Genomic DNA, 17,635 nt, shown 5'->3' with positions numbered 1-17,635 from the left:
ATTACAGCTGAAATACAAAAGATCATTCAAGGCTACTATGAACACCTTTATGCACATAAACTAGAAAATCTAGAAGAGATGGGTAAATTCCCAGAAAAATGCCCTAGCTTAAGTCAGCAAGAATTAGATACCCTGAACAGAACAGACCAATAAGCAGTGAGATTGAAGTGGTAATTTAAAAATTACCAACAAAAAAAAGTCCAGGACCAGACAGATTCCCAGCAGAATTCTACCAGATATTCAAAGAAGAATTGGTACCAATCCTTTTGACACTATTCCACAAGATAGAGAAAGAAGAAACATACCCTAATTCATTCTATGAAGCCAGCATCGCTGTAATACCAAAACCAGGAAAGGACATAACCAAAAAAGAAAACTACAGACCAATATCCTTGATGAACATAGATGCTTAGATGCTAAAATCCTTAACAAAATACTATCTAACTGAATCCACCAGTATGTCAAAAAGATAATCTACCATGATCAAGTGGGTTTCATACCAGGGATAAAGGGATGGTTTAACATACACAAGTCAATAAATGTGATACACCACATACAAAGGATTGAAAACAAAAATCACATGATCATCTCAGTAGATGCAGAAAAAGCATTTGCCAAAATCCAAAATTTAATCATTTTATGATTAAAACTATCAGCAAAATTGGCATACAAGGGACATACTTTAATGTAACAAAAGCCATCTGTGACAAACCCACAACCAACATAATACTGAATGGGGAAATGTTGAAAGCATTCCCTTTGAGAACTAGAACAAGACAAGGATGCCCACTTCACCACTCCTCTTCAACATAGTACTGGAAGTCCTACCCAGAGCAATCAGACAAGAGAAAGAAATAAAGGGAATCCAAGTTGATAAAGAGGAAGTCAAATGGTCACTGTTTGCTGATGATATGATCACTTCCTTTGAAAACCCTAAGGACTCCTCCAGAAAGCTCCTAGAACTGATAAAAGAATTCAGCAAAGTTTCTGGATACAAGATTAATGTACACAAATCAGTAGCTCTTCCAAACACCAACAGCGACCAAGCAGAGAATCAAATCCAGAACTCAACTGCTTTTACAATAGCTGCAAAAAAAATAAAATACTTAGGAATATACCTAACCAAGAAGTCAAAAGACCTCTACAAGGAAAACTACAAAACACTGTTGAAAGAAATCATCGATGACACAAACAAATACAAACACATCCCATGCTCATAGATGGGTAGAATCAATATTGTGAAAATGACCATACTGCCAAAAGCAATCTACAAATTCAATCCAATCTCCATCAGAATACCACCATCCTTTTAAACAGAATTAGAAAAAACAATTCTAAAATTCATACACAACTGAAAAACAGCCCGCATAGCCAAAGCAAGATTAAGCAAAAAGAACAAATCTGGAGGCATCACACTATGGGATTTCAAACTATACTATAAGGCCATAGTCACCAAAACACCATGGTACTGGTATAAAAATAGGCACATAGGCCAATGGAACAGAATAGAGAACCCAGAAATAAACCCAAATACTTACAGTCAACTGATCTCTGACAAAGCAAAACAGAAATATAAAGTGGGGAAAGGACATCCTTTTCAACAAATGGTGCCAGCATAATCGGGTGCCCACGTGTATGAGAATGAAACTGGATCCTCATCTCTCACCTTATACAAAAATCAACTCAAGATGGATTAAGGACTTAAACCTAAGACCTGAAACTATAAAAATTCTAGAAAATAACATTGGAAAGCCCTTTCTAGACATTGGCTTAGGCAAGGATTTCATGACCAAGAAGCCAAAAGCAAATGCAATAAAAACAAGGATAAATAGCTAGAACCTAATTAAACTAAAGAGCTTTTGCACAGCAAAGGGAACAGTCAGCAGAGTAAACAGACAAGCCACAGAGTAGGAGAAAATCTTCAGAATCTATACATCTGACAAAGAACTAATATCAAGAATCTACAACAAACTCAAACAAATCACTAAGAAAAAAACAAACAATCCCATCAAAAAGTGGGCTAAGGACATTAATAGGACAATTTCCAAAAGAAGATATACAAATGGCCAACAAACACATGAAAAAGTGCTCAACATTGCTAATGATCAGGGAAATGCGAATCAAAACCACAATGTATACCACTTTACTCCTGCAAGAATGGGCATAATAAAAAAATTAAAAAACAGTAGATATTGGCACGGATGTGGTGATCAGGGAACACTTCTACACTGCTAGCAGGAATGTAAACTAGTACAGCTACTATGGAAAACAGTGTGGAGATTTTTTAAAGAACTAAAAGTAGAACTACCCTTTGATCCAGCAATCCCACTACTAGGTATCTACCCAGAGGAAAATAAGTCATTATTCAAAAAAGATACTGGCACATGCACATGCATGTTTATAGCAGCACAATTCCCAATTGCAAAATCACGGAACCAACCTAAATGCCATCAATCAACAAGTGGACAAAGAAACTGTGGTGTATATATATATATATATATGTACAATGCAATACTATGCAGCCATAAAAAAGGAATAAATTAACATTTGTAGCAACTTGGATGAGATTAGAGACTATTCTTTTTTTCTTTTTTTTTGACATGGAGTTTCACTCTTGTTGCCCAGGCTAGAGAGCCATAGTACAATCTCAGCTCACCGCAACCTCTGCCTCCTGGGTTCTAGCCATTCTCCTGCCTCAGCCTCCCAAGAGGCTGGGATTACAGGAATGCACCACCATGCCCAGCTAATTTTGTATTTTTAGTAGAGACGGGGTTTCTCCATGTTGATCAGCCTGGTCTTGAACTCCCGACCTCAGGTGATCCGCCCAACTCAGCCTCCCAAAGTGCTGGGATTACAGGCGTGAGCCACTGCGGCCAGCCTAGAGACTATTATTCTAAGTGATGTAACTCAGGAATGGAAAACCAAACATCGTATATTCTCACTGATAAGTGGGAGCTGAGCTATGAGGACGCAAAGGCATAAGAATGATACAATGGACTTTGGGGACTTGGGAAGAGTGGAAGACGGTGAGGGATAAAAGACTACAAATATGGTGCAGTGTATACATGGGTGATGGGTGCACCAAAATCTCACAGATCACCACTAAAGACCTTACTCATGTAACCAAATACCACCTCTACCCCAATAACTTATGAAAAAATAAAAATATATATATAATAATTCAAAGGCTAAAAAGTAAACAAACATATAAAAAGAATGGAAAAAGGTATAGTAGGCAAATTAATATAATATTCACCGGGAGGTCCTGATCTTGTTATCAGACAAAATAAAAAGAGTATTAAGGATCACAAAGATACTTTCTAATGAAAACAGCTGTAATTCACAATTAGAAGTTAACACATTTTTTATATACCAAATAAATAAAGAGCAATTTGCACAAAACAGAAACTATTGAATATTCAAGGAGGTGTTACTACACTTTCTCAATAAGATAAATTAAATGAACCAGAAAATGAGAATATATAGAAGAAATGAACAACATAGGCAGGACGTGGTGGCTCACGCCTGTAATCCCAGCACTTTGGGAGGCCAAGGCAGGCAGATCACCTGAGGTCAGCAGTTCAAGACCAGCCTGGCCATCACGGTGAAACGCTGTCTCTACTTAAAATACAAAAATTAGCTGGGAGTGGTGGTCAGCACCTGTAATCCCAGCTACTCGGGAGGCTCAGGCAGGAGAATCACTTGAACCCGGGAGGCGGAGGTTGCAGTGAGCCAAGATCACGCCATTGCACTCCACCCTGGGCGACAAGAGCAAAACTCCATCTCAGAAAAAAAAAAAGAAAGAAAAGAAAAGAAAAATAAATGAACAACATAATCAAAAAGGCAGGCCTAAGAACACATGAAAAGTTCACAGAAAAAAATAAAAATGCAAATTTCCCTTAAACACAGAAAAAGTTTCTCAAGCTCATTCTTAAAAGGGAAAATGCAAATAATTAACTAATTAAATAATGCCATAGTGAGACAATACACTCTACTGATGAAGCTATGGAAAAACAGTCACACTCAGACATCACTGGTGAGAATGCAAACTGTTAAAATTCCCAATGAGAGACATTGGATAATACCTGGCTACCAAGACACCCTTTGATAACAAATTCTTACTAGTGTAGATGCACTTCCACAACGACAAACAACAACAAAACAAAACCACAAACTATGCACAAGCTATCCTACTGGCTTTATTTGGAAAAACAAAAGATGGAAAACAATGCAAACATCCATCAGAACGGGGATAGTGGCCTACCCTGTGGCCGACCCACACAGTACTATGCCCTTTTCATAGGCTTGATGAGGACTGCTATCTGGAGGAGTAACCTCAGGCTTATATTTTTAAATGAAAACAAAACAAGACAAATTGCTACCTCTTATGAAGAAAAGGAATGGGAAAAAAAAGCTATTTGTATGTATGTGCTTTATGTGAGAAAGAAAAGAAAAAAGGAAAGAGGGAGAAAGGAAGAAAGAGAGAGGAAGGAAAGAAGGGAGGGAAGGGGAGTGGAGGGGAGAGTAAAGAGGTGGAGAGAGAGGGACATATAGAAACAATACATTTGTGATGGCAATTTTTATATAGTTTCTGCTTTTGAGCCACAAACTTTATATCCTTATATTTTAAAGAATAAAATTAAGACAAAAAAAAACCTCTAAAATTGAAAATAAACTAGAATAAATGAAGCTCACTATATATCAAATTAGTAACATAGCCTCATAAAATAATACAAATCATATGACTTTAAAACAGTACTTTAACCTTATATCTGGGCTAAAAGGACAGAAGAACTGCAAAGAAATATTCATATTGATTCAGTGACTTTATTGTAAGCTGTAATAATCATATTTTGAAACTTTTTTATGTATAGCATAGCATAAAGCAAACAAGTATGTTAGGAAAAAAGATTTGCAGAGCAAGAGACAAAAGTTTGAAATTAATGTTAAGTAAAAATCTGGGAATGTTATATCATGTTAATTTTGATCTTCCCCATCAGTTGAAGATATTTTAATTAATTTGAAATCTATAAACATTTCCATTTTGTGCATTGCAAGAGCCCGGGATCAATGACAACTGAGTGGCACTGAGTACCCCTAGCCCTTAGACTTTTCTTTGGAAATGCCACGAACTAGGAAAGGCTCCTTGAAGAAATAGTGGATTCCAGGTCTCCGGCAGAAAGCACAGGCAACTCTGAGACATCTTGTTCTGCCAGAAAGCATGAAATCAAACAGCATGAGATTATGTAAAGAAGACACAGGAATCTTGAAGGCGTTTCTACTGGCCAAAGTTTGGACAGTTAAACCATCAAAAAGAATGATAAATAAAAGGGCAACATGAGAGATCCTACAGTAATGGAAATACTCAGCATCTTGACATAATCAACATCAATATCCTTGTGATATTGTACTATAGTTTTTCAAGATGCTCCCACTAGGGAAAACTGGGTAAAAGGTACATGGGTTCTCTCTGTATTATTTCTTACAACTTCACACGAATCTATAATTATCTCAAAATAATAAGTTTTAAAAAGTAAGGTAATTGATGTGGGCATATTTGAATATATAATAATTCATGAGTCCAATATAGTACTCACAAGATACAATCTTCCTCCTAAAAGGTTCATTTGATGTTATTGGAGATGACCATAACACGAATCCCTCACTCTGAAATCATTAACAGGAGAGAAAGAATCAAGGATACATACTGCCCTTCCAGAAGGGGAGCCAAATGGCCCCAGTTCCTAAGGGAAAGCTCTTCTTTATGGAAGAATGATAACTGATAAGTGTAAAGGAAATGATAGAATTGGGGAAATCACCATTTTGTCACTTGAATGGAATATTTGATTAGGGTTATAATCATCAACGCATGCTAAAATCTTAGGCAAAAGGGCAATGGGTAACTGAACATTCACAGTGGCGCCAAAGCATGACTTCACAGTTTACTTACTAGTCATGAGGGCAAAAACGTAACTTCACAATGGAGAGTTCTGGCTGTTACCACCTTATTCAAGGAACAATACTTAACATCACTAACAGTGGAAAAAACAGATATTATGTGCCCCCTAGTGTAACGAAAATGAGGAACACAGTATCAACCACAAAGTATTCTTGCCCAAAATGTTTAACCAGAATTGAATCCAGCCTTTAGATATCCTTTTCAGTTTACAGGAAATCAAACTGACCACTGGAAAATAATCAGAGAAATCAAGAATATAGAATATTCTGTAAGACAACTGTCCTGGTGTATTCAAAAAACTCAGAGTCATAAAAGGGTAAGGTAATACCATAGATTGCAACAGAATTAAGGAACGTTAAACCCAAATGCAGTATCTGGTGTTTCACTGGATTCTGGTAGACAAATCCCCTGACATCTGAATATAGATTGGGCACTAGATGATGCTCAGAATTATTAATTTCATTAGATGTACTCATGGAATCATGGTTGTCTAGAAAAAATGTTCTTTTTAGAGCCAAGTACTGAGGGATATATGTTAAATATCATGATGTCTGTAATTTATTTTAAAATAATTTCAGCAAAAGAAAAACCTAGAGAAAGCAAATAAGGCAAAATAATGACTCTGTTTAAACCTCGGTGAATGGTACACTGGTGTCCGTATTCTATTCTATTTTTTTGTCTGTATGTTTGCAAAATGATTTTGTTCCCTCTCCACCATTCTAATTGTCTCTTTTAGGAACAAATAAACTTTAATATCAGTTAGAAATATTTTCAGCTACATGTAATGGAAAAGCCAACTACAGTGGCTTAAATAAATTGGGACTGATTTTCCACATAGCAAGAGGTCCTGCGGGAAGCATATGTCAGCACCAAAGCCTACATGCTGCACTTGGTCTTTCTCTCATCACCATAACATGGAAGCAAGTACAGCCATTGACCACATCCGACCCTGTGGTAGAAGGAGAAGGCAGCACTATTGCACTTCCACTCGTGTCTCAGAGGCAAGGAATCTGGCCGCCCCCAGCTAAATGCAACACTGGGAGCATGAGGCTTTTAGTCTCCAGCCTCTATGGCACAGGCAGGCAAAGGCGGTGAGGATGGGAACCCAACTTTGTGCTCAGTCCGTATTGGCTGCCAGAACCTTCGATGGAGTGGACTCATTTTTTCTCCATGTCTCAGCATCTTGTTTATATTTTTCATCATTTAATTTATTTGTTGAATCCTGGGAAATCCTATTTATTTCAGAATTCTTTTAGTTTATCTTACCTACTATTCTAAACTTTATTTCTGAGATTGTAATTTTAGTGAGTTTTTCTATTTCCTGAAGTTTTGTTTGCTTGTACTCTTTCCTTTCTTTTCAAGCAATTCTCCTGCCTTAGCGGCCCTAGTAGCTGGGATGACAGATGCACGCCACCATGCCCAGCTAATTTTTGTATTTTTAGTAGACGGGGTTTCACCATGTTAGCCAGGCTGGTCTTGAACTCGGGACCTCAGGTGATCTGCCCGCCTTGGCCTCCCAAAGTGCTGGGATTACAGGTGTGAGCCACCATGCCTGGCCCCTTATAGTTTCTATGCCTTTTTTAATCCCCTTTAATCATTTGTTATTTAGGTGAAGAGGGAAATGCTTTTTTTCCCCATTCTTACTTGCATGATGGCGGGGAAGTGGAGGGGTTATATCCCCCAGCATATGCCTGGCCCTTCCCTCCTGGGAATATAGAGAAATGTATTTGATTGCAAGTTTGAGAGGAATGCCTGGAGGCTTGGCTTGGCTCATCTCTGCGCCTTTTCCTCTTGTGAATAAGCTTGCCACAGGCTGAGGTGTTCTCTGCAGCCCTTTTGGGACAAGCTCTCCCTGTCACATGCCCCAGAATTACCTGCAATCAAGTGGTTAACGTCTGCTTAATTCTGGGCTCCAGTATTAGGAAGCATACTTGCTGCGCATATAGACCACATCCTCCACCTGAGCTGTGTGTGCAATGTTTGGTTGCAGGTGGTATTTTCAGCCTCCCTCTGCCACTTTGAATTACTACTTCTTTTTTTTTTTTTCTTTTTTTTTTCAGAGGATAGGGAACACTTAGAAGATCCCAAAATTACTTTCTTTTATATTTTGCTATTATATATTTTTACATATATATTCTATAATATCATATATTTTATTTTAATGTATTGTGTTATAATCTTAAGTTCTTGAAGAACTAATGCTCCTCTTTATGTGTTGCTGATTTGCTGGTGGTGGAAGGTTTCCTTCTACGTTTTGACAATTTCTCACTGTAAGTGCATCCAATCAAAGCTCAGTTCTTCTATAGAAATCTACGTAGCTGGGAAACTAAAATGTCCCTAAGTCCAGAATGAGGTTGTGTATGTTGTTCTCAGGTGTCTGAGAGATAGCACTTGCCAGCGGCCAATTTTTATACTAATTTCACATCTCTGGGTTTCCCCCATGATGCTGTTAAACGACTTGAACTCTATGTAAGGCACAGTCTGGGCTTTGATTTCTTTCAGACTTCTTCCCCCTGCCCCACCGTCCACACCCCACACCCCACACCCCCCAGAACCACTAGAGTCAAACCCTTGCTGTGTCCCTGGGCAAAGTTTACAAGATCCTCTTTCATGGGCATTACAGCCTTAAGGTTCTGGTTCACTCAGTGGGGGTCTTGGGGTTACCCCTCTACCTCAAGCAGGCCTCATGCCTCTGATTCTATCCCAGCATGGAGGTTAATCCCCACATCCCTACTATTAAGGTTGGGAACTCATCCTTGCCTTCCTTCCTCTTGGGAACAAGACTCCCGGGCGCAGTGGCTCACACCTGTAATCCCAGCACTTTGGGAGGCCGAGGTGGGTGGATCACCTGAAGTCAGGAGTTCAAGACCAGCCTGGCCAACATGGCGAACTCCCGTCTCTACTAAAAATACAAAATTAGCTGGCCGTGGTGGTGCGCACCTGTAATCACAGCTACTCAGGAGGCTGAGGCAGGAGAATCAATTGAACCCATGAGGTGGAAGATGCAGTGAGCCAAAATTGTGCCACTGCACTCCAGCCAGGGCAACAAGAGTGAAACTCCATCTCAAAAACAAAACAACAACAACAAAAAGATTCCCACAGTGTGAAATGTTCTCTGCCTGAATCCATTTTGTCTGCAGTGCCATTTTGTCTGGGATGTTTATGTATCTTTTTAAACTGCAATTTTGTTCCAGCTTCTTTTTTATGCAATCTTGTCAGGTTTTAGTATCAGAATTACACTCATGTTCTGTAAAATGAGTTTGAAAACATTTCCAATACAATGATGACCTGAGACAATCAGCCTGTTATTACATGAGTCAAGAAACACCCCATGGGCTTCAGTCGCATACCCAGGCCCTGTTCTCAAACAGGAGAGCAGGCCAAAGTTCTCCTCTTGGGGCAGGGGACAGGGAGTAAGAGGAACAACACATCTTACCATGTTACATATTTCAACCCCACTTACGGGGTTATGCTCCATATTACCTTTCAGAGCACGGGGATTAATCAGTATTTAAAAGTAGGAAAAAACTTGTCTAATAAAGTTAACTGCATCTGCACATATTTTGGAGAAATTATGTAACTTCTTTAACAATTTTTTAAATGGTTATTTCTTATTTAGGCTTTCTATTCTTCAATTCTAATTTACATTTCCTGAGACAGTCATCTGTTCCAATGAGATTTCCCAGTATATCACAATTGTCTATATATTTCCCTCCAAAGCTGTTTTATATCCTTCTTGTGCTTGCAGTTAGCACTCTTATTTTATGCTTTCTGCTTTTTATGCCTCATTCACAATTATTTTGTCTTTTTCTTTTTGAGACAGGGTCTCACTCTGTTGCCCAGGCTGGAGTACAGTGGTACAACCAAAACTCACTGCAGCCTCAACCTCCCAGGCTCAGGTGAGCCTCCTGCCTCAGCCTCCCTGGTACCTGGGACTGCAGGAGCACAGTACCATGCCCAGCTAATTTTTGTATTTTTTGTAGAGACGGGGTTTTGCCATGTTGCCCAGGCTGGTCTTGAAGTCCTGGGCTCAAGGGATCCACCCTACCTCAGCCTCCCAAAGTGCTGGGATTACAGGTGTGAGCCACAGTGCCCAGCCTGACTTGTCTTTTTCTACATGGACTACATTTATTCTCCATCCTCACCTTTTGTTTGGAATTTATTCAGCTATTCAGCTTGGTTTAATTTATACTATCAGTTATGTTTCCTATTTGACACTCAAAACTAAATAGCTCTATTTTTCAATAGCAAAATTTCAAAGTGTCTGTTGACTCTAAGTAAGATGAGGATTTTTAGCATGCTTTTACTTTCCTCAACCACTTCCAGTTCCCAGGCATAATGATAGTTTATTACGTATCTTCACTCTTTAGAACTATTTGGACATTTGTTTGCTTTATAGCTATAGCTATGTGATTCCTTTGACTTGCCAGTTAACTGATATTTAATTGAACATTCCTTTTATAACTTCCCTCATTGTTTTTGTCTCTTTTTTTTTTTTTTTTTTTTTGAGATGGAGTCTTGCTCTTGTCACCCAGGCTGAAGTGCAATGACGTGATCTCGGCTCACTGCAACCTCCGCCTCCCAGGTTCAAGTGATTCTCCTGCCTCGGCCTCCTGAGTAGCTGGGGTTACAGATACCCACCACCATGCCTGGCTAATTTTTGTATTTTTAGTACAAACAGGGTTTCACCATGCCAGCCAGGCTGGTATTGAACTCCTGACCTCAAGTGATCCGCCCCTCGGCCTCCCAAAGTGTTGGGATTACAAGCGTGAGCCACCACATCCGGCCTTTATTGTCTAATATTTTACCTTTATGAAAGGAATGTTTTGGCCAGCTGGAATAGACCTTGGGATACAGTGTAGGTCATGTGTGTGGTCTCTAGGGAAGGTGCTATTTCTTACATTCCAGGATCCAGTGCCCTACTACTTGAGCATACGTACTGCTTGCATTATTTATTACATTGTTAGGAGTTGTAATCACTGGAATGCTTGAAAAAACATCATGGTCTTTGGCAGGGCCACAGCTGTGGTCACTTCACAAAGCAGTTTCCTAAAGAGTGCTGTGGCCTATCCACTTTCTAGTTGGCAAAGATCCCAAGTTCTTAGGTATTGATTGATTCATAGGGAGCAATGATAGAATCTACCTTCTTCCTGCTGCTCCTTTAAAACAAGTCTTTTATATGCCACGCCCTTCGTAGTAGTGTGTCTGACAGATGGCTGTCACTCAATGCTTATTAAACGAATGAGTACATTAATATGTCAATTCTGCCTCAAACAAATCCAACATGTATCCATGACTCTGCAGTCCATCATTCCTGCTCTAGCTAAGGTCATTATAGTCCAAACTTTCCTTCAATTTTTATCCACACTACAGATTTTTGTGGTTTCCTTAAGACACCTAATCACAAGCCACACTTTCTTAAAAATCACCAATGGGTCTCTAATGCCAAACTCTTTAGAGAACTTCGACTTTTTTTTCTAGCTCCATCTCATTTTATAAACTGTCCACTTGAGCCTGGTCCCTGAACAGGTCCTCATATTCACAGTTCTGGTACTTTTCCAATCCCATTCCTCCATGTACTTTTGAGTACGCTTTCTCACACATCTTGTGAAATTTCACACCCCAAACCCTCAAACCTCACTTCCTCTCTGACTTCCTGGCCCCGTAACAAGTACTCCTTTACTCTGTCTCCATGGTATTTTCAACATATCCTAGAGAATTTAGTACATTTAATTGCACTTCAGTTGTTTACTTCCACTTTAGACTTAAGAATTCCTTAGAGCAAACATTCATCTTTTCATACCAAACTACTATAATGCTTGGTACTTAATAGTACCAAGTACTACATGACCTTAATAGGTGCTCAAAAAGCTTAAATTCAATTTCTAACCCTAGGCATATACCACCCTACACTAAATTGGAAGCAAATCACAGCCTTTCTGCTAGGAAATGTATTCTGACTTAGTAAAGCAATCTCTCCCCAGAGAACCACCCCCATACACTTAATTCTGCATTCATTTCAGGGTGTTCATGAATGCCAATAACCAAATTCCACCCCCTCAACAAACACTGTGGCTGTAAATTGAGATTCTCTTCTCAACAAATAGGACATTTGGCATGGTAGAAAGAGATCAGGCTGTGGCTAGAAACATCAAGTTTTAATACCAGCTCCTACACTTAGCATGAGTTAACATTTAAGCTCCAGGACTCAAATTCCAAATTTTTAAATGTGGTGAATACATATCAACTTTGATAGTTTTGCTTTATTGAAAACTGATAAAGTATCTAGCACAACGTAGCCATAGAAGTGTATTATTGACTACATCTTGTGTCATGCAATTGGCATGGAATATTCTGTCACCATCTCATGAAAGTGAGGTAATGCAGTTGTCACTTGCCACTTGCAAATGAAACATGAAAATAGTATTTATTGTTCAAATACTTAAAATATGGGGGCTTTTTGTATTTAAAAATAAAATTGAATTTTAAAAATCTTTTACATAATCCCTTTTCAATTCATTCAAATTAGTATTTTACCTTAAGTGTCCTGGGCTTATCTTATAGTAGTAAGATTGTTGGCTTTCTTTTCACAAAGGTCTACCAATGGGTTCATGGCACTCAAATAACCATAATTCACTTTTTCATTTCTTCTGTATTATGTACTTTTTGTAAAAATACCTATCAGACTGCACCTGACATACAGCAAATAAGTTTTTCATTAATGGTTAACTTTAGAATCTAAAATTAATTACCAACGACTACCTCCCAGCCTAAACCATATAAAGCAATACAATGAAAAACAGACTTGAATTTTATCCAGATATTTAATGCAAGATGCAATGTAGCCATATTCCATGAAACGTGGTTAGCAGTAGGGGTTGTAGCCCTATCGAATCAAACAAAGTATTACAATACAGCTGAAAGCTTTATATAGATGTATTTCGGTTCTTAATTGCACTAATGCAGACAGTTTGATAGATAAGCTTCTCTCTTGTGCTTTTTCTACTTTGGGAGGTTATATACTTTAGATGAGACACAAAGAAACTCTACTGGTTTAAGAGTTCTTTTACTATAGACCTTTTTTTCCCACCAGTTTAGATGGGAAGACCCAGCCTTTGGTATAAATAACTTACTTCCACAACAATATTTAAAGGGTATCTTTAGTGTTCACTGTCAGTTGTGTAGTCTTTTGGTAAGGGGGTGGCTAGAGCCTCTTTACTCTCAGTAAGTGCTCTGGGCTGATGGATAAACACACTAAATTTAACACCCTGGTTGTTTGCAGCTCTGACAAAACCACTATTAGCAGTCATTGTGATGGCTTTTAGGGTGTCTCCTGTCCCAAAAATTGTTAATGAGCGGCTATTAATTTTTGAACTGGCCACTAGTCTCAAGGCACGCTCAGAAGGCTGGTCTGGTACCACATTAATTCGCTTAATTAACATAGTGGCCCTCTCTCTCTCCCCAGGTCCTCCTAAGGTATCTAAAATAGACTGAAAGTCCTTGACAGCAGATTCACAAGCAAACAACTCCTTGTCCTTCATAAAGGCCTCCAGCTGAGGTAGAACCTGCTCTTTTCTCTCTTGCTCTGCTTGTTCTGTGAGCACTTTTTCTTTGAAAATAAAGTGGCAGCCTCCATAGCTGAGGGCAGATACATATGTGATTAAAGTAGTAATGTCCAGATTTACTCTTTTGCACACATCGACCTTAATTTCTGTTGGAAACGCAACACTTGCTAGTATATTTTCTCGGTCGACTCTGGTCACCTGCAAAAGTTCAGGGCTCTCATCATCTGATTCACTCTCACTCGGTTGAAGCTCTTCAGGGTGATCTAACAGAGCGTTGACTGCTACTATGTCTCCTCTCACAGATATGCCCATTTCTTTCAGCTTCTCTGCCATGGGGCTGGAGACACTGTTGTAAAATGCAAAGATGATGTGAGGGTTGCTATACTGCACTGGCTGCTGGTGACTGGCCTGGAGGAAGTCTTCAGCCTGCTCAATGATGCTTTTGTCACCATATTGGCCCCTACCCAGCCAGATGTTATGAAGAGCTTCAGCCTTCCGGCCAATGGCTTTCACCCAAGTATGACCACCATTTGCAACTACATCTACCACAAGGGTTTGCTTTTCTCCTAAGGTATCTGTATAACCAAAGACATGAAGAACACTAACAACTTCTTCCAGGTTTTCTGCTGATTCCACAATGGCTCTCAGGTGTGTTAGGTTAGTGCTCTGTAAATGAGATTCTTTAATAGCTACTTTCCCAGCTTCTACTTTCTGCAAGAATTTTAATTCTGCCTTCAATTTGCTGCACAGCTTTGCACCACCTTCTATGCCACCTTTTCTTGATCTAGAAAGTGATTCTGCTCTCTTGATCAGTTCCTTGGCTATGGCGATTCGTTCACAGAGCATGGAATGTGCAGACATGCTGTCAGCATTATTCCTTTCCTAGGGAAAGAAACAAGGCAAATTTGAGTAGTCTCCTAAAATTATGACAATCAATTCTTCACTGGTGATTAAAAACTTCAATCTAGCAACACAGCTTATGGAGGGTGAGTCTATGAACCTGGGCTTGTGTATGTCTCATTTTGGAGCGACTGCTTCCTCTGATAGCTAAGGAAAGGATGGCAGCTACACTTTTGAACTCTTCTTTAGGTATGTCTGACACACTTTAGACCTTCATTTCTTCAGCTTGAAAGCCATGGGGACACAGCATGGTCCTAGGTTAGGATACAATGCAAGAGCTGGGCAATCTGCTATATAAATAATTCCCTTATGTCTATCAGCGGCCTGTTTACTGCTGAGAAATTTTAATAAAAGGCTTGGATAGTCAAGACAAAAATGCCGAAAACAAAAATACACACAGACTGGCTAGTTAGCAAACTGTCCAAAGCAAGTGTCTTTCCTAAACTAAGCAGTTCAGCCTCCCTAACCTTTTCCTCCTTCCCGAGTTGGTCTCCTTCAACCGGCTGCCTCATGATTTCCCCCGAGGCTTGGGGTACTTACGCCAAAAAAAATCAACACTGCCTCATTTCTGCATTTGACGTCAACCCAGACTATTTTAAAAGACCGAAGAAGAGCAACTTGCGTCCCACTCCCACTCCGACTCTGAAGGAAAATCCGAAGATGAAACTAAACTCCAAGGCTGCAACCCGCGGCGGCCGTGCCGGCGGCCCCAGCGCAGGTCGCCGGGTGGGCGGGCCAGAGGCCGGCGGGGCCTTCTCGGTGGGCTGCGGGGCCCTCGGCTCTGCGCCGCCACCTGCACAGCCGGAGCCTGCCAGGAGGGGCCAGGGCCGGGGCCGAAAAGCCCCCACCGCTAGCGCCGCGGCTCAGGGGCGAGGCGCTGAGAGCGTGCGGCCGACCCCCTTCCCGCCAGGCCGGCCCTGCCCAGCCCCCTCTGGCCTCAGAAGGGGCGCCCCGCTCCCAGCCTCCCTGCCTCGCTCCCCGGCTCCTCACCGGCAGCGCCAGAACCGCGAGCGCGAGCACGCAGGCGCGTGCACGCAGAGGCCGGGACCCGCCGGGAAATCTCAACCGGGCAGCCCCCACCCCGCTCGAACGCCGAGGCGGCTCCACCAGCGCGAGCCCCGCCGCCTCGGGCACCTCCTGCATCACGTGGTTCCGGGCCAGGTGACGCCAAACATGCGATTCCCAAGCGGCAGCGCGGCCTCCCGAGCCGGGTTGACGCTGGCGCGGCGGCCATGTTTGTAGAGGGCACCTGGCTTCTCCTGCTTGCGCCGCCGGGTGAGTCTGGAAGTGCGCACCCACCTGGCTCTAGGAAGAGGGACCGAGCTCGCATGCTGGGCCTCACTCCCACTGGGGGCGTCGGCCACTCGATCGCAACCGGGTCGTAGGCATTTTGGGGGCTCATTTTAACAGAAGAAACGCTGGAGAAGCTTGTCAGAGGTGAAAGCTGAGAAGTACTGCCTCTGGGACTTCTGCCTCCAAGCCAAAGCACTTTCCACTGCATTGTCCTGGGCCCTCCATAGAAAGTGTGCTGTCCTTCTGAAGAGAAGAAATGATTGCATGGCTTCCGAGGGGCTGCCATATTCATATTAGTCTAGTAGAGTGTCCAGAGTCACCCAGAAAGATTAGGGCTGTAAGAAAGTAAAGCTAATTTAAAATATTAAAGAGGACTTCCAGTTATAATTAATCCTGTGTATCCTGCTCCTTCTCCAAACCTTAAATAACAGTAAAGCAATGACAAAGGGAACAAACTCACAAAGTCAAAAAGAACAAGAAAAGAGATGACTGCAGACCGGTTATACCAACACATTTTTGGAGGACAAGAGCAATAACTTATTCAGTCCTTACAGCGTGGCAGACATTGTTCTAAGTGTTTTACACATTGTTCAATCCTTTAAACAACCTAAAAGGTAGATATTAAGTATACTTTACAGATAAGTGAGCCATAGGGAAGTTACCTGAACCCAAGCACCCTCTCTGCAGATGGAGGTGTCAGGAGAACTGAGCAAACTGCCTGTAGAAGGGGATATTTAGCCACCGATTCACAAAGCAGAACCCCAGAAAGCTTCAGGTGCCTTGAAGGTAGAAGGGAGGGCAGTAAATTGTTCAGGCAGAAGACTAGTTTAAGATGCTAAAGATAGGGCATCAGAGGGATTCCAGACACAAAGCCTAACAAAGGATGAGAGGGGCCATGATGTTTTCCTACTGAATAGTGCAATGCTAGCAGCCCCCTTCTCTGCCCCTCCCATAATGCAGGCACCCCTCTACCACTCCCTACCACTCTCTCCCCATAACCCTGTTTTTCTCTGAAGAAATGAGTAGACGAAAGACCCTAGAGAAATGGCTCGGCGATACCAACATTCAGCATCCCCTGGTGTGAGCCTCACAAACACAGCATTTCCCAACGTTTTTGTTTGTTATTTGAAGGAAATGGAAAACGGAACAAAATGGTCTCAAAAAGTATTCTATAACTAGCATCTTCAAATAAAAGATATTACAGCTATGAAACAAGAGGATTTCTTTTTTTAAGAGGAGACAGCAGAGCACAGGAAATGGTTCTTCTATAGTAAAAATGATATCCCAAATTTTAAAACGTCAATATGAGCTGGACAAATTTAGAAAGTAGAAATAGATGAAAAATGGAGCAAAAACAAAAGGATCCAGTATCCAATTCACAGGAGTTTAGAAACAAAAACAAAATGAAGAGAAAATTTTTCAAAAACTTAATAATAGAAAATTTAGCAAACAAACGTTTTTCACAGTGCAAGGGCCCACTGAGTGCTCACCACAATGACAAGAAACCCACACAAAGGAACACGGTTGTGAAGTTTCAGAACACAGCAGATAAGAGAAAAACCAAGAGCTGCAGAGGGGAAAACTTACAAAGGACTTGGCATCACATACACAATAGTATTGGGCTTCCTATCAGCAACACTGGAATTTGGAAGGGAGTAATGCTTTCAAAATGTGGAGATAGTTTATTTCTAACTTAAGAGTTTTTAAACCCAGCCAATTCAGAGAGAAAGCAAGGAGAATAAAGATAGTTTCAAACAAGCACCTAGCCTGGATTGGAACAGGAAGACAGAGGGTCCTAAGAGAAACTTCTCTGAGGTGTGGGGAAGAGAACTGATACAGAGTGCCTGGTATCTGACTGATGAGGAAAACATTAAGCAGACGGTGGTAAATTTCTGTTGGGGGAATCTGGCAAGAATTG

The 17,635-nt window shown here is 40.9% G+C and overlaps 1 protein-coding gene across 2 annotated transcripts; it reads right to left on the bottom strand.

The window, feature by feature from the left end:
• Positions 1-12,764: 12,764 nt before the first annotated feature.
• On the bottom strand, positions 12,765-16,143 carry C6H7orf25 (chromosome 6 C7orf25 homolog). 2 transcript variants are annotated; one of them, XM_002818019.6, is made up of 2 exons: positions 15,415-16,143; positions 12,765-14,406 (listed from the first exon to the last, which is right to left on the bottom strand). In XM_002818019.6, the coding sequence occupies exons 1-2, from the start codon at positions 15,565-15,567 to the stop codon at positions 13,120-13,122; spliced, it is 1,440 nt and encodes a 479-aa protein (XP_002818065.1). In that variant the 5' UTR covers positions 15,568-16,143; the 3' UTR covers positions 12,765-13,119. The 2 variants fall into 2 exon arrangements, with proteins under 2 accessions (XP_002818065.1, XP_009241114.1); XM_009242839.4 differs by lacking the exon at positions 15,415-16,143 and adding an exon at positions 14,965-15,403.
• Between the last annotated feature and the right edge of the window lie 1,492 nt (positions 16,144-17,635).

This window comes from Pongo abelii, chromosome 6, assembly GCF_028885655.2.
Source record: "Pongo abelii isolate AG06213 chromosome 6, NHGRI_mPonAbe1-v2.0_pri, whole genome shotgun sequence".
Classification (NCBI taxonomy): domain Eukaryota; kingdom Metazoa; phylum Chordata; class Mammalia; order Primates; family Hominidae; genus Pongo; species Pongo abelii.
Note: the sequence above shows the minus strand (reverse complement) of the source record. Positions and strands in the feature narration are given on the sequence as shown.

Excerpts from the sequence above, each read along its gene's own strand:
- C6H7orf25 (XM_002818019.6), bottom strand. The coding sequence starts at position 15,567 with ATGCAGGAGGTGCCCGAGGCGGCGGGGCTCGCGCTGGTGGAGCCGCCT. Across the intron at positions 14,407-15,414 it reads TCGCGGTTCTGGCGCTGCCG|GAAAGGAATAATGCTGACAG; the intron begins GTGAGGAGCCGG and ends TTCTTTCCCTAG.